Source organism: Vidua macroura, chromosome 8 (assembly GCF_024509145.1).
Source record: "Vidua macroura isolate BioBank_ID:100142 chromosome 8, ASM2450914v1, whole genome shotgun sequence".
Lineage (NCBI taxonomy): Eukaryota > Metazoa > Chordata > Aves > Passeriformes > Viduidae > Vidua > Vidua macroura.
In genome coordinates, this window is record NC_071578.1 from 3,584,146 (window position 1) to 3,607,803 (window position 23,658).

A 23,658-nucleotide genomic window follows, 5' to 3' on the forward strand; every position below is an offset into this window, starting at 1 on the left:
TCTGAGTTAATTCTTGCTAGAGCATGGACTCAGTGATCTTAAAGGTCTTTTCCAGCTTAATGATTCTATGGTTCGGTGTCTTTTAGAAGGGCCCCCTGTGCAGACATAAAGCTGTAGCACTGGCTGAGAGCCCCGTGCAGTCATTTGTGATGCTGTAGTTAATTGCAATGATTATGGTCTGTGCTGTTCAGGAAAAAATTGCCCTTTGCCCTTGCTCTGGATCTGCACAGCTCCATCTTCCTGCAGTGCTGGGAGGTGTCCCACTGCTGGTCTGCTCCCTCCGAGGGACCTGCGCAGCTTCTCCTGCCCTCCCTGAAGCAGCCAGGTCATCCTCAGCAGTTACCACTCCGTGTTCCCCCTGTCTGGTACTGTACCTGTGTCTTGAAGCCCCCCAGTTACTCCTGGAGTCCCCTCCAGACCTTGGTTAGAGGTGGGGAGAGGCTCCAGGTGCCCGCAGATGATGTGGAGTGCAGAGCACAGAGGCTGTACCATCCCATCTCCTCCTGGAGACCCCAGATTTATCCAGCCTGTGGACATATCCCTGCATGCCTGGGTAATCTACTGCACCATGCAGGAGCCTGGACTCGTGCCCCTGCCTTTGAGGTGAGTGGCTTTCAAGCAATTTAGTTTTTTAGGGTGTATCTTAACATCTCTGTAACCAGCTGTGCTGGTTGCTTCTCTCCGTTCCGTGTCACCACGCTGTTCTCTGTATTTAGCACTTGGCTGGTCTTGAGTCACTTACAGAGCACTGGTTTTCCTGTTTCCTTCCCAATTACTGCCAGGAATACTGCATGGCATAGGGTGGCAGTGTAGTTTCTGCTGCAGCCAGTGTCACCAGTTACCTGCAGGTCTGTTTGAGATGTGCCAGTAAAGGGTTATCAGGAGCTGTCATCCACTTCTGTGCACTTTAATGAGGTGTTTTATACCAGTGCTCCCTTTCACCTGCACAAAGGCTTCAGGTGAGGGGAGAGCTCTTTCCTTGGTGTTGTAATTGTGATTCCTGACTCCCTGACCTTGCACTGAAACCAGAGCCTTGCTGGGCTCGAGGTCTCACCCCCAACATTTACCAGGCTTGTGCCTGTCCACAGGGACCCTCCGTGGTGATGGCTCAGAAGATTTTTTGTCATGATCTCATAAAATTGAAGGCGTAAATTTATTTGAAGCTGTTGTTTAAGAAGAATCTATATTTAGTGCCTGATGTTTAATCTCATCCCAGGTTACTCCTGACAAATGTGATTGTGTCATTTTCCTTTCTGCTGAGGACAGTAACGTTTATATTGTCTATTTCTTCCTTTTCTGCATCCTGACTAACGATTCCACCATTCTTTCTGTTGTCAGTGTGACTTCTTATTGTCCTTAATATCTATAAAATCCCCTGTATCTTGTTTTCTAACAGAACCTGCTGTTTAACTAGCAGTCTCATTCATTTAAGGTGCTGGCCTTATTTTAGGGACTTCACAATGGTTTACAAATTCCAGGATTCATTAATTCCTTCGCTCATTAGGGTTGCAAGTTGATACATGTTTTTTCCATGTGATGAAGGTGGACGTTTTTGCTGCCCTATTTGTCCTGGGCAATCATTCATGTTTGTGCACTGACAAAATACCTGGCGTGGTTCCCTTCCTGGCAGCTTTGGAGCGGGGATGGGATGCAGCATTTAGGTCAGTTCTCCTCGGGATGCTGGTTCAGGAGTGGGCTTTGTGGTTCACACCACGCTGGTGCTGGGGCCAACCCATCTGTCCTTTGGGCTTCCCCTTTCTGTGGCAAAAAGGAATCTGTTTCTCTCCTGATTTTCACCCTTGGCATGAGAGAAAGAGGGGTATAGGGAGGCTATCCAGAGATGGAGACCTATAGGGTGGAAAATGCAGATTTTTAATTTCTTTTTCCCCTTTATTACTGCCTATTCACGCTGTCATAAATGAGCTCGAGGAGTGAAGGACAGAACTGTGTTCCTGCCAGCCCAAATAAAACCAGGGGCTGTTTGCATTTCCACTTACTTTTTTTTTTAAATTTTCCTCACCTCTGAAATGGGCTGCAAAATCTGGGCTTTTATGGCTGCTAAGCTACAGTGGAGCTCATCCTGCCCTACTCCATGGGAATCAGGGGCATCTCCAGGGACAAAGCATCCCAATTCTGGGAAAGTTCTCCTCTGTGGGCATTACTGCTCCGGCTGGGCAATCCCCTGGTGGGTACCTTGCTTTGGGGCAGTGGCACCTCGGGCTTGCTGGAGCTGTTCCCCATGGGAAGCATCTCACTGCTGGCCCTCAGGGACCCCTGATGGAGCCAAACCTGCAGAAGGTTTGGGCTCTACGTGCTGCTGACACCTCGCAGGAGCCCAGAGCGTGTTACAGCAACAGATTCCGTATTGTTCCAGCCTCGCAAGTGTCTCCCTGCGATATTAAAAACACCAGCTAAAAGCCAAGTCCAAACTCTCCATGAATGACTCTGTGGAAATGCTGTCGGGCACGTTTCAGTGCTGCTTTGGCTTTGATTTAGGCGGGTAAACACCGTGAGTGGGTGTTTGCTTTGACTTTTCCCTCGTAGCAAAAGACTTCCTTTGAGGGAAGGCGAAGCCTCCAGTGCTGCTCCCCATCACAGCATCAGCCCAGTCTGCCTGTGGCTGGGTGTTGGCAGTGCCTTCACTGCATGCCTGGGCCTCGTGCTGCCCAGCAGCAGTGGGAACCCCCAGTTTCCTCAGGATCAGGGATGCCCCCTGCCCAGGGCTCTGCTCACGGGTGTGAATAACCCTGGCAGAGCCTGGTTTCTCTGTCTGGATGAGGCACAGGTGGGATGATGCTGCAGGATGACATCCTTGGCTGGCATCTCCTCCTGCTTGTCCCACACTCTGCTCTGTTCCCCCTTGAAGCTTCCCAAAATCACCTCTAGGATGGCTCTGACATCAGAGATAACCTTTGCCACGTGGTGGGTGGTCGCTGGGGGAGGCAGGGTGGGTGCAGGCATCTTCTCCTTGCCCTGCTGCACCAAGAAGAGCCCCCCTGTGCTCGTCACACATTCCCCCATCTCCACCAGAGCCATCAAACCCAGCTCCTTGGCAGCTCCTGCACGTAGGAATCGTCTTCTGGTAACAGATTGTTGTGTATTTAATGAACCCGAGGAAAACAAGGAACGCCAAGGCTGCGGGGCGAGGCGAGTTTGCTCTTCAGTCTGCCAAATTCACGCTCCTACAGACAACTCACAGATGTTTGGCTGCTCGTGCCTTAAAGAGATTCATGGAAGATGCAGGGCTCGGAAATTTATGGGGACACGGAAGTGGCAGTGTGGGCAAAGGTTTCCTGGCCTTGGAGGGCTCCTTCCCTCCTTCCCTCCCTCCACTGTGCCTTCCCCTGCTGGTGTTGGTGGCAACGGGTGGACAAACAGCAGGGAAAGTGCCTTTCGGTCGCTAGGAGGATTAATAAAGGCTCCAGGTTCGTCTTTCAGGAGCCCAGGAGCTCTTTGAAAGCCATTTCTCAGCTGAGGAATGAACCCCCAGAGCCTGCCCAAGAGCCAAAGTACTTTGGTCTAATGCAAACAGTGTGGAGTGTGCAGGTGATAGCAGGCACGTGTGTCACCCAGTGTGGGCACAGACACCGTCCACTGAAAGCATCTGAAATTCTTTTAATACTGCCTGCTGAGTTCAGGGAGATAATTTCAATTTTTGGAAGGTTCTAAGGGATCATTTTGCTGGGCTTCACGTGAGGGTTCTGCAGTCTTAAAGTATTTATCCATGAAGAGGAAGTGGTAGAAGATAATGTGGAGTCTGGCAGTTGATCCATACATCCAGGATTTTCCTGCTTTAAATCCAGGCGTGTCCATAAGGGCTGCCAGCCTCTATCTGTTTGCCATCTCTGCCTTGCAGAAGGGACAAATCTGACTTACAAGCAGCATCCAAATTGGCTCTGACAGCGATGATGGTGTTGTGGGTCTTGGCAAGTGTTCCCCAATTACAGAGTGAGATGTCCCAGATCCTGCTTCTGCTTCATCTGGGTGGGTTTTTAGTGGTCACTGATGAGCAGCAGTGTTACATCTCCAGGATTTGCTTCTCACAGGGACCCTGAGAGCTCTGGAGCCAGCAAGGAAGCCTGGGCTGGCTGAGAATTCCCCTAACTGAAGGTGGGGAGGCCCTGGCACAGGCTGACCACAGAAGCTGTGGCTGCCCCATCCCTGGAAATGTCCAAGGCCAGTTTGGACAGGGCTTGGAGCAACCTGGACACATGGATGGTGTCCCTGCCCATGGCAGGGCTTTGGAAATAGATGAGATTTGAGGTCCCTTCCAAGCCAAACCACTCAGTGATCCTAACCCTGAGAGCATTATTATGTGTCTGTAAGCAGTTGGAGGTTGTTTCATAGAGACAGGTACTCCGAGGGGTTCATGTGCTGTTTGAAGTTGTTTATGCTGGGAAGTGAGTCAGTAAAAGCAGTGTGGTGGGGCTGTCTTCAGCTCAGACATCTCAGGCTGTACATGGGAAAAGAATATAAGGAAGGAGCAAGAACTGTTTTTTTTGTGTCTGTTTACTAGAGCAGCATGCTCTGAGCAGTAATTAAAAGTAAACCCAGACCGTGCTGCCTTGTTCAGCATCCCTAGTTTTTGAGATTAAGCAGCCAAAGCAATTCTCAATTCAGCAATTCCTCAGCTTTTGGGAGTGTGGCCAACACTCACAGTGTCTCACAGACCACTGCAAATTCTTGTAATAAATCTCACAACTGGGGCAGCAGGGGAAACCCACAGAAAGGTGAGATGGTTTGTTGGACCAGCAGGCTGGACTGCTGCTGCTCCTGCTGCTTCAGCTGCTCTTCTCCAGGGACAACCCTTCCAGGGACAATACTTCCATGGAAATACTACTCAAAGGTAGAAGCACTCCCCTAATGAGTGGAATTGGCAATAATTACAAGTTTGCTCAAAGAAAATGTGTAATTTCTGTGGTCATTGGGACTGGGATCATGCTGTAGGCTCTGTCTGCATGGCCCACACTTCCAGGGATGGGACAGCCACAACTTCTCTGGGTAACCTGTGCTGGAGCCTCACCACCCTCACAGGGAAGAATTTTTTCTCAATATCTAATCCAAACCTACTCTCTTTCAGTTTGAAGCCATTCCCCCCTGTCCTGCCCTTCCCACGGCTCCTCGCTCGCACCTCTCTCTTGCTGGTCGCTGTTTTGCGATGACTAATTTTGCTTTCTTCTTTTCCTTTTCAGTTGCCAGGGAGGAAAAGGCAAAGTCACTGCCAGCACCATTTCCTTCGAGCTAAAGATGTTGAGACAAAGCACCTCTGCCCCTGCCCTGTCCTTTCAGTCCTTCCGCTGCTGGTGTGTACAGGACTCATTCCCCTGCCACTCCTATTCCCTAAGAGCACGGGGGCAATAAACCTTTTACCCAAGTAGATGGTGTGTAATTTTCCTTAATTCCTTATTCCTTTTTTTGTCAGAGCTTGCCTGCAGTTGAGGCTCAACCCAAGCATGTAGATCTGGGCATGAGCTTGGACTTCAGGCTCTCCCTAGAGGTTTGAGGGTGTTTGGATGTGTGGTTTGGGGCTTGGAGTGCAGGGGACCCTCTGCCTTGTGTGACTTTGGTGTCAGGCTGAGGCACTGCCCAGGCACGTGGAGCAGGGGATGGGATTGAAATAATAGAGTTTTATTTGCTTGGTAATTCACTTATGGCTGTGGGCAGGAGCCTGGTGTGGCTGTGGTTCCTGGTAGTGAGGGTTATCTCAGGCTCCACGAGCCAGCTTGCACGTGGCCATCCTCGGTGGCTGCACGTGGCATTTTTGGTTCCTAACGTGGCCCCACGGGATGGGTGCTGTCATGGGAAACCTCGAGCTCCTTCTGCCTATGGATTTACTGGCTGTAGATGTTGGCTCCATCCAGGCTGGCAGGGCAGGTGAGTTCTGGGCTGTGCTGGTGACAGCCTGTGTTCCTGTGTGAAGCTGTTGCTCACAGGCACTGAGGTGATTGTGGCTCCTGAAGCTGTGCAGACCTATGGAGCCATGCTCACCTCACACACTGCTCCCCCCTTTGCTGTGTTACACGAAGGCAAGTCCTTTACTTGCTAATTAGTGCTGAAAGGGTGTCCTTGTCTTGTTAGCCCTGGAGAAGTCTAGTCTGGATGCAAGCAGGAGGCAGAGGAAGACATTTCCTTGTTCCTTTTCTTTGGCTGGTAGTCTCTGAGTACCCGGAGCACAAGGTTTTGCCAGGCGGGAGTGGAACACTGTGTGAGAGCCATGGTGTCCTGGATGGTGTTTGTCCTTCCAGCAGCTGGGGAAGACCCTGTGGAGCAGGAGGAACTGGCTGCAGGCTCAGGGTGACTTGGGCAGGGCTGCAGCCTTTCTCCTCCCAAGGCTGGGCATCCTGGGGCAGCTCTTTGCTCCTGACAGAGTCCCAGGGGACAATCCTGAAGCAGCTGCCTCGGTGGAAATTTTGTCCTTTGGAAGTCACGTGTGCTGACTCATGATCCTGTTTGCTCAGGACTAGTCCATGGGGCATTTCCAGAGTGTAAAGATTTCTTCTCGGGCCCTGGATGGCATCTTTCACATTTATTGGAGGTTTTTACCCCATAAATAAACTCAATATTCTCTAATGACATAGACTCAAGCAAGGGTAACAAACTGCCCAGAGCTGAGCCTACTCAGCCCCGTTGCAGAAGACAAATTATTGCCTGAGTGAGGAAACAAACCCAGACTTAGCTACATGCAAATGATAGACTTCATGGATTTTCTCCAAATTCATAACACAATAAATCAAGGAATTGAAAATGTACTCCTTGGCATTGTCCAAAGGCCTGAGGGTGAGACAGGCTGTGCCATGAGGAGATTCAGTGTAGCCCCAAATCACTTCTAAGAAGTGGAAGGATTGGGAGAGAGGCATGATTTTTATTTTGGGTGAATATTGCCATGTTATCCTTGCAGTAGACCTTAAACCCCACAATTTTCAATTAGAGTCGCCAGTTTTGGCTTGTTACCCAAATTCTTTGTAGCCCCTTGTAGGATTTGGGAGGGGATGACCAGCTGTGCTGTACCTGGTCTGACTGCACAGAGAAATCAAGGTGTGCATAGTGGAGGGAATTTCTGTTTCACTGGTGACAGTGGGATGGTGGTGAAGCCCTAGAATCATGCTTAGAGTTTGGCCCAGAGGGATTATGTGGGAAATGGATTTGTAGAAAAATTTAAAAAATTGACAGAAGGTTTACATAGTGTATATTTGTATGTAAACTTTGAGATAAGAAATGTTGACTTAGAAATACTATAGAATAGGACAGACATTAAGAGAAAAATTGAACTAAAAACAAGTTTTGAAGGATGGCTTTGTAAATAAGATTAGATACTTTAGAGAAATAGAACTATAAAAATTGTATTGTAGTAGGACTTACTTGTAGTAGGAGTACATTATAGATAACTGTAATTAGAAAATAGCTTCTGATTGTGATGGTGTGAATTACTACATCTGTATTGCCTCACCCTTCTCATGAGACTGAAAATGAAATAAAAGTTTTTAAAACTCCTCTCAGTTGCCCCATCTCTGGGTCAGAAAAGAGTATAATCCGACAGGATTAGCTTTGGTTCTTCAGACATGTGGGTCTAACCTGCATTGAATAAACTCCAGGAATTGCAGTGGCTCCTTGCTCAGCCATTTTCTTCAAGCACAGCACAGGGAATGCTGCTGGGGCAGGGGTAGGGAGTGGGGTCCTGCTTGGGTCATGGCTTCTTCACTTTGATCAGCATTAAAAATTCAGCAGGGGCAGGTGATTTATATTCTGAGAGAATTCTCACTGTTCTGCTTGCGAGGTGTATCAGTATGCAAAACACAGCTCCAGCTCCTCGTTCCCTGTGCCCTTTCCACTGTAAATAGGTTTTATGTCAGTGTGTGTGGCTGGAGATGGATTATTGAGCTGGACAGGGGCTGGGTGTTTTCTGTGCAGAGGGGTGGTGATCCCACAGCAAGTGGAAATCTGTGTGATGCTGGTGCTCACTTTTCTTCACGAGGAGTATTTCTGGGGGTCAGACCATGGAATCATGGAGTTGGTAGGGTTGGAAAACACCTCTAAGATTATGGAGTCCCCCAGCACAGGCAAGGCCACCACTAACCCATGTCCTCAAGTGCCACATCCACTTTTAAAGGGCTTTTAAATCCCTCCAAGGATGGGGACTCCAGGCTTGGTAACCCTTTCTGTGATGAAGTTTTTCATCATTTGCATGGAGATGTGATACTGGTCACTGCTCATGCTCCCTCCAGCCGTGGCAGAGCCTCTGGCAGACAGTTTACTGAATCTTGAGTTCTTTTCTATGCAGGCCAGTGTAGCAGGTGAGCAGGGCATGGCTTGGAGCCTGCTGTGTTATGTGTTAGACCCCCCCTGCAGGGAAGGGCTGTTTATCCCCCCTGAGCAGCTCTAAGGCTGTGCTTGTGCCTCACAAGGAGCATGTTTGTTCCCCAGAGTTTATCTTTCAAGCCTGTGTATGAGAGTTGGATCATTTCATTTAATTTTTTTTTCCAAGACAAACACTCCATAGGTGTGATACTGTCTAGAAAGCAGCTCTGAGAGAAACCTCTTCCCACCTCTGCCACTGCAAGGATCACGTGAGGCTTCTGCTTGGTCTGTGTTTTGAACCATGTAGAAAGCAGGGTTTGCTAAAATTTGGGGATTTCTGTGCACTAGAGTTTCTCAGGGGCTTTTCATAAAGCTCAGGACATTGTGTCAATCCCAGTGGCCGTGGCTCAAGTCTAAACTTAACCTTGACATCATGATGAAGATAGTTCCTTTATCTGATTGCAAATGAGGAAATACATTTCTTAAAGTAATTAATGGTCCCTGCAGAGTATCTTTTTATTAGCATGTGTGTGTGTGAAAGCGTCCAGTCTATAAATACACAGTGGTTTCCTCCTCAGCATCAATAGGGTCTGTCCTGGCCCTGCAGTTTGTGTCCCCTGGCACTTGTTTGCATGGAGAGGATGTGACAGGGCAGGACCGTGCGTCAGGAGCCCTGGGAGGCAGGATGGGGAGCCAGAGATCACATTTCACTGGAAAGTTTCCCTTTTTATTGCAGTTTCTCCATGGGGATGGCTCCAAAACCCAACCAAGCAGTGGTTAAAATTGCTGATACCTGCAAGCACGCCTCGGCCCCGACGTTGGGGGGTGGTGGTGGCTGCCAGCTTGGCAGCAGTTTGCTGTGTTGCCTGTCATTAGGGCTGTGTTAATTGCAGGGCTTGCAGAGGAGCAGGGAGGTGTGATGGTGTGTGCTGCATTCTGGCTGGCCAGGGCAGGGAGCCTCTGCCTGTGCTTGCTGCTGCTCCTGCCTGGGTGTGTGCCCAAGTCTGCTGCTGCAGCACTAACCATCACCTCAGGGAAGGGCAATTATTCCTGAAGAAATCATACCTGGTGAATGTGCTTGGTGCTTTCATGCTGCTCTGAGCCCTTGTTTGATCTTTGTGCCAGCGGTGCCCCAGTGTCCTCCCAGCACAGAGTTTGTCACAGCAGCAAGCACTCCTGTCTGCGTCAGGGGCAGGAACAGCTGAGATTGTGATAGACAGAAATCACAGAATCACAGAATGGTGTGGTTGGGAATGCACCTTAAAGATCATCTCATTCCACCCCCTGCCATGGACACCTTCCACTATCCCAGGCTGCTCCAAGCCCTGTCCAACCTGGCCTTGGGCACTGCCAGGGATCCAGGGGCAGCCACAGCTGCTCTGGGCACCCTGTGCCAGGGCCTGCCCACCCTCACAGCCAAGAATTCCTTCCCAGTATCCCATCTCACCCTGCTCACAAATGATGTGTCATTTTGACACTCTGAAATGTTTACTTTTCTATTTGACAGTTTTCATTTGGTCACTGGGTTGCCCAGAGGTTTATGATGAAGTTACCAGTAAACTGTAAATGATGAATCCACTGATATCCCATAGAAAGCTGGAGACTGGACCTGGCACCCTTGGGAACAGTAAATCTTCGGAAAATGTATTGATTCCCAATCTTGGCTTTGCACTCTGGATGAACTTTGTCCTCATAAAATAATAGAAGGTGATTTTTCTTCACCAGCCAGCTGGCCTTTAAATGAGCTACTCTTAACACCACTGCAAGCTCTAATCCAAGTAAACACGGACAGGATTGATTCAGGAGCTGGGAAGAGCAGCCAGAATATCAGTTCAGAATAAGGGTTAATACTTAGTGGAATATTTTCATGTATTATCTTTAAACCTCACAATTGGCTTTGACTGGATGGTACAAGATCAGTGTTTTGTGCTCTTTGAATTGTGCAAATGGTGAGTTTGGTTGTTTGCATTAACAACCAAAGCAGCAAATAGAGAAACAGGATTAAGGGAGTGATGTGGGGAAAACGCTGATTTCGGTAATCAGATTTCAGTTGCAATCTGTCTGCTTCACGAGGGAATAAGTCTGTTGGGGAGGATGCCAGGAGGTGAGGCAGGGCTCATGGTCAGGGCTGTATGAGCTGGCTTGCAGTTTTCATTTCAAGGGCCTTCTTGTTGTCCACCCTTAGCTTTTCTTACCTAAAACTACCTAAGAAATAGGTGAAGATCAAGAGGCATGGTGTGGCCCTTAGGGTTTCCTTCCTTGCAGGCAACTCTTTGTCTTGTGTTTTTCCCTAAAGGGCTCTTCATAGATTGGGAATCATGGAGTGACTGGGGTGGGATAGGAGCATCCAGGGGATTTCACAGCCATAATGATGCTGGAGAGGCTTTTTCTGCTGGACATCTGCTCCCAGCTGCTCTGGGGGCAAAGGGTTTCTGTGAGATCAACCCTGGAGCTTTAATGAGCTCTTCTTTCAATGCCTTTTCAATATAGGGGATGCGAGTCCCCTCTTCAAATGGAGAATTCAGAGGAAACTTTAATAATTTGACTGAAATACTTGTGTCCCTGTGGATGACCTTGTGTACCTTGTGTGCTTCCAACAGCTCCTGTGAGTGCCCCATCCTGTGCTGATGGGCAGCAGAGGGACACCCACAATGTTTAAGATCCTAAAATAAGCACAGCCCTCAAGCAACCACCATCAGGGTGCTTTTTGGGCAGCGCTTGCCCCTTGCCCAGTGCATCCACCCTCCAGGCAAGTCCCCTAAAGCTGTTCCTCTCTCTCTCTCTTTGTGCAGGGAGTTTTCCAGAGCCCGGGGCTGTCCCTGCACATCCCCCGAGGAGCCGGCAGGGCCCAGCCTCTCCAGGGGGACCATGGACTGAAAGAGGAGCTTTGCCAGCCCCCAGCTGCCAGCACCCTTTGCCTGGACCCTGATGGACTCCGAGGCAGGACTGCATTACCATGGTGATGATCTTAACCAAAACTCGGGAAAACAAAGGTGCTGACTCCGTAACATGCAGGACTGAGCTGGTAAGCTTTGTGAAATCTCTGTTCAAAACTGTTTTACTGCCAAGAGCTTTGCTGTAGCTTTGTTATAAGGGTTTTCTTTCCTGCAGGGGTGGATCTTTAGGTGGTTTGTAGCACTGATTTCTACAAAGCTGCATTCATATCCAAGGAGCAGGTGATTAGTGAGTGATTGGAGTGCTGTGGCTTTTGCATATGTGGATTTCAGTAAGCACCAAATGGGATAAACAGTACAAAATAATCAAATCAATGCTGTGAATAACACAGGTGAGAAGTTGCTTCACTGACAGTGAACAGATGCTCATCATTAATAGGAGGATGAGCAAGTGGGAAGCAGGATGGTGAAGGACAGTGCTGTGGTAGTTAATTTCCTGGAGAGGTGCAAATCCAACACGCTGAATGAGCAGGCAACAACAAAAAAAAAAACAAATTAGGGGTGGCAAACAAACTAAAGGATGCTGTGAGAGGTGAGTGTACCTGTGGTAGGGGACACACAGCTGGAGGCAGGGTCAGAGCAAATGAGGAGGAGGTGCAGGGTGATGGAGAGCCATCAGAGCAAGGCTGGCTGTGGCTATTTGCCCCCCTGTTCTCCTGGAGAGATGGGCATGGTCTGAGAAGAAACTTGACCAAAGGCTCCGAGAGTCTCAGATAAGGGCGTGCAGGAACACAGCAGGAAGCATCTGGCAGGATGAGCCATAAATGGGCATTCTGAACATAAAAGAAATACAAATGCCTGAGTTTGCTGAGGATGACAGACTTCGTCTGTCCAGCTGGGCTTCCCAGGCAGAGAGCACAGTGTGCTGGGGTGAAGGCAGGCTGCCCTGGCAGTGAAGGGCAGAGGAGAAGGTGAGCAAGCCAGAGGCAGTGGAAAATACTGCCTTAAAAGGGTGAAATTTGGGAAGGGTATTGATACATTAAAAAACACCCTTGCTGTAGTGTTAGCTCCTGCTGGGAAGTCAGCATCTCCCATGGCTGGTGCTCAGGGTGGGAAGGGGGAAGCCTGAACTTTCAGTGCCAGCTGTGCCCTGGGAAGTGTTTGGGGCAGGAGAAGGGGAACTGGCTGCAGAGAGGCAGAGGAGAGTAATTTCTTCTGCTCCTAAGAGAAGGGCTGGGTGCTTGGGGTGTCCGGTGGCAGGTGGTGGAGATGCAGAGCTGTAACACAAAACTTTGCCCTCGCGTGTTTGCTGAGAGCTTCCCACAGCTGTGGGGCTGGGTCAGGAGTGCAGGGACAGTCCTGGGCACACAAGGTGAATTGCTGGGTTGCCTGGATTGTTAAACTGAGGCAGACAGTCACAAGGAGGCTGATCCACTAAAGAAAGCAAGAGGTTTTTCTGTTGACTTCATGGGGAAGGCCAAAAAAGCGAAACCCAAAGGAAATAAATGTCTGAGCACTGGGGCAGTATCTCCTGCCAACAGCCAGTGGGCTCCTTTGGTTCAGCTCCCAATTTGGTATGAAGAGAAAATTCTCACAAAATGGTAATTATACTCGATATGGGACATGTGCCAGGCTCCTCTCCCTCCTGCCTTTGCAGACAGTGTCTGGTCTCTGGGGCTGGCACACAGATGTGCACTGGCACGGCCCCTGCCTTCTCTGGGGCTTGTCCCACTTCCATCTTTGCTCCACTTTGGCTGCTCCTTGGAGACAGCTGCCTGTCCTCTCTGCCTCCTGGTTAATTCTGCTGCTGGATCATAGCGTGGGGCTTGACAGATGGAGATATCCTGACTTTGCCTAGAAAAGTGGCACATGCCCCAAAGGTGACTGACCCTTATTTACCTACTCCACATCTACACCCTGTAGTTGTTTTATGCCTCCCTATCCCTCTACACTCAGTATTTCCAGCATTCTGTGTATGAAGTGGGAGCCTTTATTGGATTGCTCAGGTGCCATCATTTGGTACATTATTGTTGTTATTGTTATTATTATTATTATTATTGTTGTTGTTGTCCTAATGATGCACTGGAGATTCAGGCACAGAGAAGCTGTGGCTGCCCCAGCCCTGGAAATGTCCAAGGCCAGGCTGGATGGGGCTTGGAGCAACCTGGATGCATAGAAGGTGTCCCTTTCCAGGTGGAACTGGATGTCTTTAAGGTCCTTTCCAACCCAAACCATTGTGAGATTCCATAGTTATGTGAGCAGGCAACGTGTAAAACGTGGATCAGGAGGGAAGGTGTGAGTGCAGTGGCCTAATGCCAGATAAAACACAAATATGGCAGGGCAGATGAACGTGGGGGCCGTGCTGGTGCTTCCCTCAGATGGTGTAAAGCCTCAGTCAGATGGGATAGTGCTGCCAGGATAGACACTTCAGAAGCCAGAATATGGATATTTTTAGGGATAATAAAGGAACAATTAGTATGAAAGTGTGTTTTTGCAGGCATAGCTGAAATGGCATGCAGCTGTGGATAACATATTGATTTATTATATGTGAACCCATCCATGCTCATTTTTAGAAGTCTGATGGTGTCTTTTACGCTGTCAAGAGGAAAATTCTTGAGGAAAAAAAAGAGTGTGAACAGCAACCAGGATTATTTTGTACCCATGTAGTGGCATTTCCCCCTATTTTTAGTGCAAATCAGCACAATCTGAGCACAGACTCCCCAGAAGTGCTGAGGTGAGGATGCCTTGCCTTAGAAACCCATTATATGCTTGAAAAAGCTAAATAGCTGCTTTGTACCTAGATGGGGAGGCCTTAATGGGCTTGGATGAGGTTCAAGATACCACTTTTGCTCCTTTCTTGCCCAATCCAGGATTACCACTGAACTGCAGCTCCCATTTTAGTCTCTCCAAAGTTTTGGGACCTCACAGCAGCTCTTCCCCGAGGGAAGGGCTGGCTGCAGGACCCTTGATCTGCGAGCTGAGGCCTGGACAAGGACTCTGCACAGAGTTTAAAGTTGATTTCCTTGAGGGAAGGCGACTGGGTCTGTCCCCAGATGGAACAGGGCTGTGGAAGGCTTTGCCCAGGCTGGAGGCAGGGGTGTGTCTGGTGCCCAGGTCGAGTCTGTGAGAAGTGAATCGTTTCTCTGGTTGTTTGCAGCACACTCCAAAGATGAGTCAAGGACCTACCCTCTTCTCCTGTGGCGTGATGGGTAAGTAACAGAAACTTCTCTCCGTGGTTCCTCCACCTCCCCTCCCACTTCCTCACAGTGATGGGTGGGAAGATGTCCTGACTTTTGGATGTCTCCAAAACCACTCCCCTGCAGCCCACCCCACCACACCTGTGCCACTCTCCTCCCCAGAAATGCTTGTTGTGCCCTGTTGCCATTGCTGACTGAATTGCTCATCTCCTTTCCCCTCCCCTTTGATACATCTGCTTGTTTTTAGTTGAGTTGAGTTGATAAAACATTTGGGGTCTGAGGCTGTGTTTGAGAATCCAGCCCAAGACTGTGGTTCTTGACTGTTTTCATGGTGCAAGCAACAAATAACAGCATTATCACTGAGATGTTCTACCACCTGGCACAAAGTGGTTAGACGGGCCTCAAACAATAAGGAAAATGTCTCATTTTTGCCGTTGACAGGAACCATGATATGATATGTTTGATACCTTTTATGTCAGAGATTGCTATCAGTTTTTATGCTGAACAGCCACCAAAATGGATGGAGGATTGGTGCCTTGGCTGATGATCCTGAAAAGCCGATAGTGCCAGAGGATGTGCTGTTGTGTTGTTCCCTCTGGCGTTCCTAGCAGGGAGCCAATCGCTGGGCGAGGCCTCAAAACCCAATTAAAATTGTAGGTCAAGTTTGAGCCAAGCTCCTTGCTGTGAAAGCCAATCCTCCCCAGACAAAGAGGCTGCCCCTTTTCTTCATGGACACAGCTCTCATTAGCGTTAATGAGAGCCGGGCACATGCACTGACAGGAGATGCCTCCCAAGCTCTCTGATAGCTCCAGCCACTGGCAGTGTGGGGACATGGAGAGCATTTGTGGTTTTTTTTTTTTTTTCAGATGAAAACCACAAGCTTCAAAGTGAAGAAGGGATAGAGACAGCCCATTCCCTCTCCCCTGCCTTTCAAACATGAGTGAGGAGCAAAGAACCCAGATCAGATGGTTTTGTCTTGCGCTGTGGCACTGGCAGGCTCTTCAGCAGATACGCAGTCTCTGCCTAATTGAGGAGCAGCCTGTCTTTATGAGCTTTTACAGAGCCTTCTGCCAAATTATCCTCCTTCTGAGGGAGCTGAATGTCACCTCCTTGACCTCAGCTTGCCCTGCAGTGGTCTCTGTCACGCCCAGTCAAGAGGAGCCCGTCCTTCCCTCATGTGAGGGCATTGCTTGGCTTGGGTTTCATTCCCTGAGTGTTCTTCTTGATGTCCCCAAATGCAGGCCACAATCACAGACTAATCCAGGATGAAAACTTGCTTTACTTTTTAAATAAGTTACTGTTGAAATGCAAAACTTGGGGAATATTTTGTGTCAAAGGGCCAAGTCCCTGTCAGTGGAAAGCACTGAGATAAATAAACACAGTGAAGTTTGGACTGGTAGCACAGACAACATGAGGCAAAGACTCACAGTCCTATCTATGTGGGAGGTTTGGAGGGAAGTTGGCTGATTTTTTTTTTTTTTTTTTTTTTTTGGGTTTTAGACAAAAGAGAATCTTAGAAAATAATCCTTCTGATACCTTTGGGGAGAGGGCAGCTTTGGGCAGGAAGGCAGTTTATTTCTGCACCCTGTGGCCATGGGGCAGCTGGGGAGAAGGAAACCCAGCTTCTGCCAGGGAGAGCATCATGCAAACCCTGGAGCTTTTCTTGTAAGGTACTAAACACTGCAAGAATCTGAAAATGGATGATAGATTGTAACCAAACTCAGTATATTGAGTAAACATCATTAAAGACTTGATATATCGGATGATGCATGGTTAGGTCAGGGTGACCTAAATAATCTTTTGGCTTTTAGATTTGTGAGAAATATTTCTGCCAGTGAAATGATAGTATTACTAAAAAAATTGGGTTTTATCTCTGTATAGCCCTTTGCCTGAGGAAGGTTAAAGGTGAAATGCCTAAAACTATAAATTCAACAACTACTGCTTTCTCTTCTCCTTGATTGGCCCTTGAAACACCCGGGAGTGTAAGAGTTGATGGATAGTTTGCTGTTTTTTTTTTTTTTTTCCTCCTTTTTTTCTCTTTTCCTTCCTCAGCAGTCTCTGTGGCAGGTCCCCAGTGAAAATATCTGTGCTAAAAAAAGATGGCATATTAGAAAATCGTGGTGTTAGGGTGGTGAGGGCCTGGCACAGGCTGCCCAGAGCAGCTGTGGATGCCTTATCCCTGGAAATGTTCAAAATCAGGTTTGGAGCAACCTGGGATAGTTGAAGGTGCCCCTGCCCATGTCTTTTTCTATCCATCCAAAGATAGAAAAATTCCAGTAGAGGAAGTCAAAAGTAATAGAATCCCAGAATGGTTTGAATTGGAAGGGACATTAATCTCACTCCACCTCTGGCCGTGGCAGGGACACCTTCCACTGTCCCAGGCTGCTCCAAGCCCCGTCCAACCTGACCTGGTAAGAGAAGCTCAGGAGGCATGTGCTGACAGCCGTGATCTCCTGCTTTCTGCGTAAGCAAGAAATTATCTCTGAGGGAAGCTGCAGGCAGGGTTTTATTGAGGCAGTGACAAGGTGCTTGCACATGCAGGATCCCAGTCCTGGCCCTGATTGTAAAAAGCAGGAGGAGGAGGAGGAGGATGGCTTTGAGCCCACTGGGGACAGATCCTGCACTCATCCTCTGCGAAGTGCTCTTTTCAAAGCAGCCATCGTTTCCATTTTCCCTTGGAGGGCTTTCAGAGTTTGTCCTCCTCGGGTGCTGCAGCAGAGCAGGGTGAGGGATGGGGCACTCAGGTCAGTTTGTCTGTCCTTTGGCACTCTCACGTCACTCCTCCACCACATCTGGCAGCACCATCGCTCCCAGCGTGCCAGGGCAGGCCTGCAGCCTTGGGCTCACTGTTGCACAGCTCGTTCTTGGCAGTGGCTTTTCACCATCCTCGAGTGACAGAGGAAAGCCAAGAAACCAGGAGGAAAGCCACTCATGGAATCATGAGGGTTGGAAAGGACCTCCAAGATCATCAAGTCCAACCTTGAACCCCATCATGGGGTGATGGCCCTTGAATGCATTCTGAAAGCACCCGCCAGGCTTGCATGCCTCCTCTTTCTGAACCACGACTTTCTGGAATTTTGGGGTTTTTTTTTTTGGAAAGGCCACCGGTGTAGAGCATCTTGGTGCACATTCAAACACAGTCACCCTGCAGAGAGAAAAAGCTGCTGGGAGAATTGTGGTGAGGTGTGGCTGGAGCAGGCACACCTCTCCAGAGGATCCCGCTGAAGAGCTGGGCATGTTTCACGTCAAGTTTGGGGATTTGCCTCCCCCATGCAGGCTGTTGGCACAAGGAGCCCACAGCCCACAGGTGTGTTTAATCTCCAGAGTAGATTTTGGGGCTGTTGTTTTCATTTCCCGTTGAAGCACAGCTCTGCCCATCATATTCTGGTCTCATTTCTGCACTAGGAAAGCTCCCTGGCACTGCCATCAGCTAATTACAACATTAAATGTGTTCCACACTTAGAAATTATCTCCTGAACATAAACAGGGGGCAGTGGAAAATGCAGGCTGCCTTTTCCCCTGTGCACAGGGACTGTGAGACCAAAATTCCACTTGAACAACGTGGAAAAAAAGGGAATTGGATGTGCACCTGTGCGCAGACAAATGTTTGGGTTAGGTTCCAAACAGAATTTATCTGCCAAAAAGGATAAGAAAAATTGATTGAAACCTCTAATTGCTTTACAAGTTGCCATAATAAATTATGTATTAATGTAAATTATTTCATGGGAAAAGAACATAGAGGAAACTTGAGCAGAAGGATCATGCATTATGTATAAAAAGGAACTGTAAAAATATTATAGCAGCACATTTGTGTCGCTGTAGTTAAAGTTGTGTCAGCGTTTTGGTTTTACACCCTTCTCTGTGGTTATGAGTGGTCATTAAAATTTATTCCGTGTCACCAGAGGAGCACAGCAGTCATTTAAAAAGCCCAGGGCCATCACTGAGCTGCAAAGTGCCTGATGTGTCCGTGGGCTGCTCCTGCAAAACCTGGAGCTCAGCCTTTGGAAACCTGGCTGTGATGCTCTGAGGGTGGATGCTGTTCTCCGTGGGGCAGTGCAAAGCTCTCAAGGATGGGGGACAACGTCCATCTCCCCAGTTCTGGGATGTGACTCCATCTCCCCAGTTCTGGGATGTGACTCCATCTCCCCAGTTCTGGGCTGTGACTCCAGTCCACGAGCACCACGAGGGTTTGTTTGATGCGGCGAAGGTTTTGTGGGAGAACAGCTGGGTTTTGTTAAGGTGTCAGTGTTGATTTTTACAATTTTAAGTCAAAATCCAGAAGTAAGATGCTGTTTCATCCAGGGACACTAACAGCCAGGAAGGACCTGTTTAAGGAGGGCAAGAGCCCCTCAGGCTGCACTTACAGCGTGCTCTGGTTGTCCCTTTGTTCTCCAATAGGCAAAGGAGAGTTTTCCAGCCAGGCAGCTCACTTGCAGACCAAGGGGCTCTAGTGGTGGATTTTATCCTGGAACAAATTGCTGCCTCAGGGTAAACCAGGCTGAGGTTTGTAGTTTAAGAAAATTAATACATGTTTAACTGCAGCAGAATTAATGGCTCCAGCACAATTATTGTTATCAACGTACGCAGGATGGGACTCTTAGTCTTTAAAAATTGAGCAGAAAGCCAGCTACTTTTCCTCAATAAGGCTTTCCAAGTTCTTTAATTATACCCTTGGCCTTTAGACTACTCCATTTTCAATTTTTTTTTTTAGGGCAACCTGCTTCCTACTTGCACTGAAAATCCATTTTCTTGGGCTATCTGGTATTTTGGGACTGGTCAATGATGGCTGGGGACTCAGAGGGGCCAGGTTGTGCCAGCTCACATTGTGTGAGGGGAAAAGCAAATAACCCCAAGCTGGGGCTGGGGACAGTGGTGCTTTGACCATTTTCTTTGCCAGGTTTGGAAGATTTATAGCTGTTTGTGCTGAAGCAGGGTTGAAAGAGGAAGGTGTCCCATATCCTCCTCACCAAGGCCTTTTGTACAGTCTCCGGCCAGAGGATCGTGGCAGCTTGCCATGAAAAATCAGCTTCTATTTCTGTTTCTTTTGTCTGCTGACCTGACCCAAGAAATCTCTCTGCTGGCAGCATAGTACAGAGGAAAAATAATAAAGATCTAAACATAGATGAAGTTGTCTAGAGCAGATTTCTCACTTTTCATTGTGTTTATTAAAATGAGGAGAGCAACAGTTGAAATGCCGTGCGGTTATTGCGGGCAGAGCCAGGCTGTTCGTGGCTGGAGCTGTTATGGCAGCAGCTGGAGAAGGGAGAAATGGGAAAATCAGCCAGGAGTGGTGCAAGGGCCCCCAAATCTGACCTCCTGACTTGAAACCTTAGTCAGAAGTGTTCTGCACCATTGCATCTTCCCTGCCAGGCTGGTACCTGCAGCTGCACGCTGGGCACGGCTTTTAATCCATCCTTCAGTTGCCTGAGTGGAAATACCCCAAAAACCCCCCCAAAATATTGCCTGGTTGAGATACAATCATGTGAAACTTGGCACTGACGGTTCTCCAGCACGGCTGGGCTCTGTTTGCAGCAGCCAACGACAAAAACAGGCACTGGGGAGAGGCTGTTGGCTGATGACTTTTTTCCACTGCAGCAGCTGGCGGGGTTGTCCTGCCATGGTTTTCCTGCTGAGCGTTGAAGGTGTATCTGCAGAGAGCCCCGTCCTTTGCAGGGCAGCCCAGCCCTGAGGGTGCTTTGCTTTCTTCTTTTGCTGTCAGTGGGATGTGTGTGGGAATGAGATCACCCTCCTTAATCCTCTCTTCCACCTTGGCTATCCATGGGAAGCTGGGGAAGAGTCTAGAGCACAAGTCTGATAAAAACAGCTGAGGGAGCTGAAGGGGCTCAGCCTGGAGAAAAAGAAGCTCAGGGGGCACCTTCTCACTCTGCACAACTCCCTGACAGGAGGGTGCAGCCAGGTGGGGATCTCCTTCCAGGTAAAAAAGTAATAAAACAAGAGGAAGCTGCCTGAAGTTGCACCAAGGGAGGTTTAGATTGGATTTTAGGGAAAATTTTTTCATGGAAAGGGCTGTCCAACTCTGACACAGCTGCCCAGGGCAGTGGTGGAGTCCCCATCCCTGGAGGGATTTAAAAGCCATGTGGACGTGGCCCTTGGGGACAAGGGGCAGTGGTGGCCTTGGCAGTGCTGGGTTAATGGTTGGACTCGATGATCCTAGAGGGCTTTTCCAACCTCAGGGATTCTGTGATTCCATGTTTTTTTTTAAATTCAGCTGTAAATTCAGGCAATTGTCAGTTGTGGAGCCCGGGACAAACCGCACACATCTGAGACATGATTTAGCACAGAGATAACCAATAGCCACAACATTTTACACCGCTGAACTCCCCTTAGCTAGTGCAACCTGGAATATTCAGAGGCATGTTTTTATCTTCTTCTAGCAGTTTTGCTCCTGCTGGGACTGTCACTTTGTCTCTCTCTCTCCATCTACACCACACAACCCGCTCTGCTGGCAGTTCAGGAAACCATATTCCAAGAGTTAATTAATTTGTACTGGAAAACGTCCCATATGCTACTCTTTTTGTTTATGGACGTGGAAAGCGAGTCGCAGAATTAATTAACGCTAATGCCTGTGCGTGTGTCTTGTTGTTGTTGTTTTTTTTTTTTTCTTTTTATTTTTTTTTTCCTCCCCTTTCTTTTCTCCTTTCTGAACCAGAAAATGACAGATGGAGAGATCTCAGCAGGAAATGTCCACTCCAGCTCGAGCAGCCGGGCGCCAGCATCTGGGACTGCCTGTCGGACAAGGGCGAGGAGGGCTCGCGCTGGCCGAGGGACACGGCCGGCACCTGCTCCGTCACCAACCTGATCAAGGACCTGAGCCTCAGCGACCCCCACGGCCACCCCTCCGCCCCTCCCAGCAAGCGCCAGTGCCGCTCGCTGTCCTTCTCGGACGAGATGTCGGGCTGCGGGACCTCGTGGAGACCCCTGGGCTCCAAGGTGTGGACGCCGGTGGAGAAGAGGCGCTGCTACAGCGGCGGCAGCGTGCAGCGCTACTCCAACGGCTTCGCCACCATGCAGAGGAGCTCCAGCTTCAGCCTGCCCGCCCGCTCCAACCCGCTCTGCGGCGGGCAGCCCAGGAAATCGGCTGCTGGAGGGCGCGGGGGGGACAGGGTGGACATTCAGAGGTCCCTGTCCTGCTCGCACGACCGCTTCTCGTGCTCGGAGTACGGCGCGCCCTCGGCCAGCAGCACGCCCGCCTCCACGCCGGAGCTGGGCCGCCGCGCCGCCGGCCTCTCCCGCAGCCGCTCCCAGCCCTGCGTCCTCAACGACAAAAAGGTGGGAATCAAGCGGAGGAGGCCGGAGGAGGTCCAGGAGGAGCGGCCCTCGCTGGACCTCGCCAAGATGACCCAGGTAAGAGGCGGCGGGGCCGTCCCTGCGAGGGGCCCAGGTGTTCTCTGCTTTGCTCAAGAGCCTTCATTGTCCTCCAGGGTGGGTGTGTGGCATGGAGAGAAATGTGGGTGTTATGGGGAAACACATCCTGCTGTCCAGGCAGAATAACCCCTTCCCTTCTAAATGGATTTCTTTGGCAAATTCACGCGTTTCTCTTCCACGCTGGTCTCTGCACGCCAAGTGCACCGTGTCGTCGTCTCCTCCTGGCATGGGTTTTGAGGAAGAATGTGTTAAACCCCACATTTTGGAATTCAGGGGAGAGGAGCTGTGGGCCTGCCATGGTAAGATGAAGGCAGCACCCCAAGGCCCCCAGCCCTGGCTCTGTCAGGTGCCGAATTCTTACTGCTACAGGCTTTACTTCTCTTAGGCTCTGTAATTTTCCACTCTAGAGATGTTATCACGTTTCATTTTCAGTTGCAAACACAGAGCACAACCTCCCTCTTCGATCTGCTGCGCAGAGCCAGATAACAGACCTGAAGCACAAATCAAGGAGGATTTTGCCCCTTGGTCCTCTCCCTGCTAGACCAGGTGACTGGACGTTAGCAAGAGACAGAGCAAGAGGCTGCATTGAAGGACAATGTTTCCCCTTCCACACTCATAAGATTTCCTGCAGTTTTATGATTTGACATTTCCCACATCAATAATTTACAGTCACGAAGTCAACGACACCATCAGCTCAGTGTGGAATGGAGATAATGGGGGGTGTAAAGGCCCCAGGGTTCTCATTGTGGGAGCAGGGGCGCCCTGGCCACTTCCCAGGGTGGGCTGTCACCTTCTGCTGGCCTTAAAAATTCCCCCATGGATTCAGTTCCATGTGATTGCCTGCTGTGCTTCATCCCAGAGTCACCTGTGTTGGCAGTGTTTGCCCTAAAGGTTTTTTGTAGTGCTGGGGCCAGCAAAGCCTGTGTGGTGCAAGGCATCCCCTTGCTGTCTGCAGGGAAACTGCTGGGAGAAATTCACCATATGGGTGAGATCCAACATTGTGTGTGCATTTTCGCCTTACAAGAACATGATATTTTATGGTGTTCTGTGTTTGAAGGAGTGCAGAGGGTGCTTGAAGGAGTGCAGAAGTATTGTTGGAGGAAGAGATCATCTTTTCCTCCTCCAGAGGAGCTTGGAGGATAAAAAGGGTGAAGTAGTCACATATTTTGGTGAGATCAGGCAAAAAACATGAGGATTGCTCTTGTCTTTTCATAAATCACAGCAACAACAGTGATTATTATGCCAAGCTTATTTTATTAGATAATAAGCTGGATGGACAGTGAAAACCACCTACATGTGTTGTTATATTTTACTAGTCACAGGGTGGAATAGCACAGCTGCCCCCTGATTCTCTCTGTACAAGCAGACAAGCATTATTTCACTTCCCTGGAAGTGTTCAAGGCCTCGTTGGATGGAGCTTGGGACAACCCAGCTCAGTGGAAGGCGTTCCTGTCCATGGCAGAGGGTGGAATGAGATGGGCTTTAGGGACCCTTTCAGTCCAGACCACTCTGTGGTTGTCTGGTATGATGGACAAGGAAGAAGGAGACTGTCCAGGCTCTGGCTGGACAGATCTTTGTTGCCCTCTGAGGATGTTCTGAGGCAGCTTCTCCATTGTGTCAGTCCAATGTTTGTTGGCTGGTTTGAAAAAATGGGCTTGGCCTAGGGGATCCTGAGGGTCAGCAGGAGCTTCCCTTTCCCTCCAGTGGATGCTGAGGCCGGGCACATGTTTATAATTTGGATGGCCATGGCTTTGACATGGGTGGGTGATCCAAGGATGACAATAAATCTAATCACTTGCATGTCAAAAAGCAGCTCAGTCCATGTTCCTGGAAAGCCCTCAGCCTGAGGAATAATTGTGTTTTCTCTGGCTGCTGTCCCCCACATC

The 23,658-nt window shown here is 49.2% G+C and overlaps 1 protein-coding gene across 2 annotated transcripts in view; it reads left to right on the forward strand.

Annotated features, from left to right (window-relative positions):
- FAM53B (family with sequence similarity 53 member B) overlaps positions 1–23,658 on the forward strand; it is a 45,924-nt gene that overhangs the window by 5,968 nt on the left and 16,298 nt on the right. The window contains exons 1-4 of one of the 2 annotated variants that reach the window (XM_053984224.1): positions 5,199–5,381; positions 11,088–11,320; positions 14,347–14,398; positions 21,057–21,751. In XM_053984224.1, the coding sequence (XP_053840199.1) occupies positions 11,252–11,320; positions 14,347–14,398; positions 21,057–21,751 (816 nt within the window). In that variant the 5' untranslated portion in view covers positions 5,199–5,381; positions 11,088–11,251. Of the gene's footprint in view, positions 1–5,198; positions 5,382–11,087; positions 11,321–14,346; positions 14,399–21,056; positions 21,752–23,658 lie in introns of those variants that run through there. The other variant, XM_053984223.1, reaches the window with a different exon arrangement.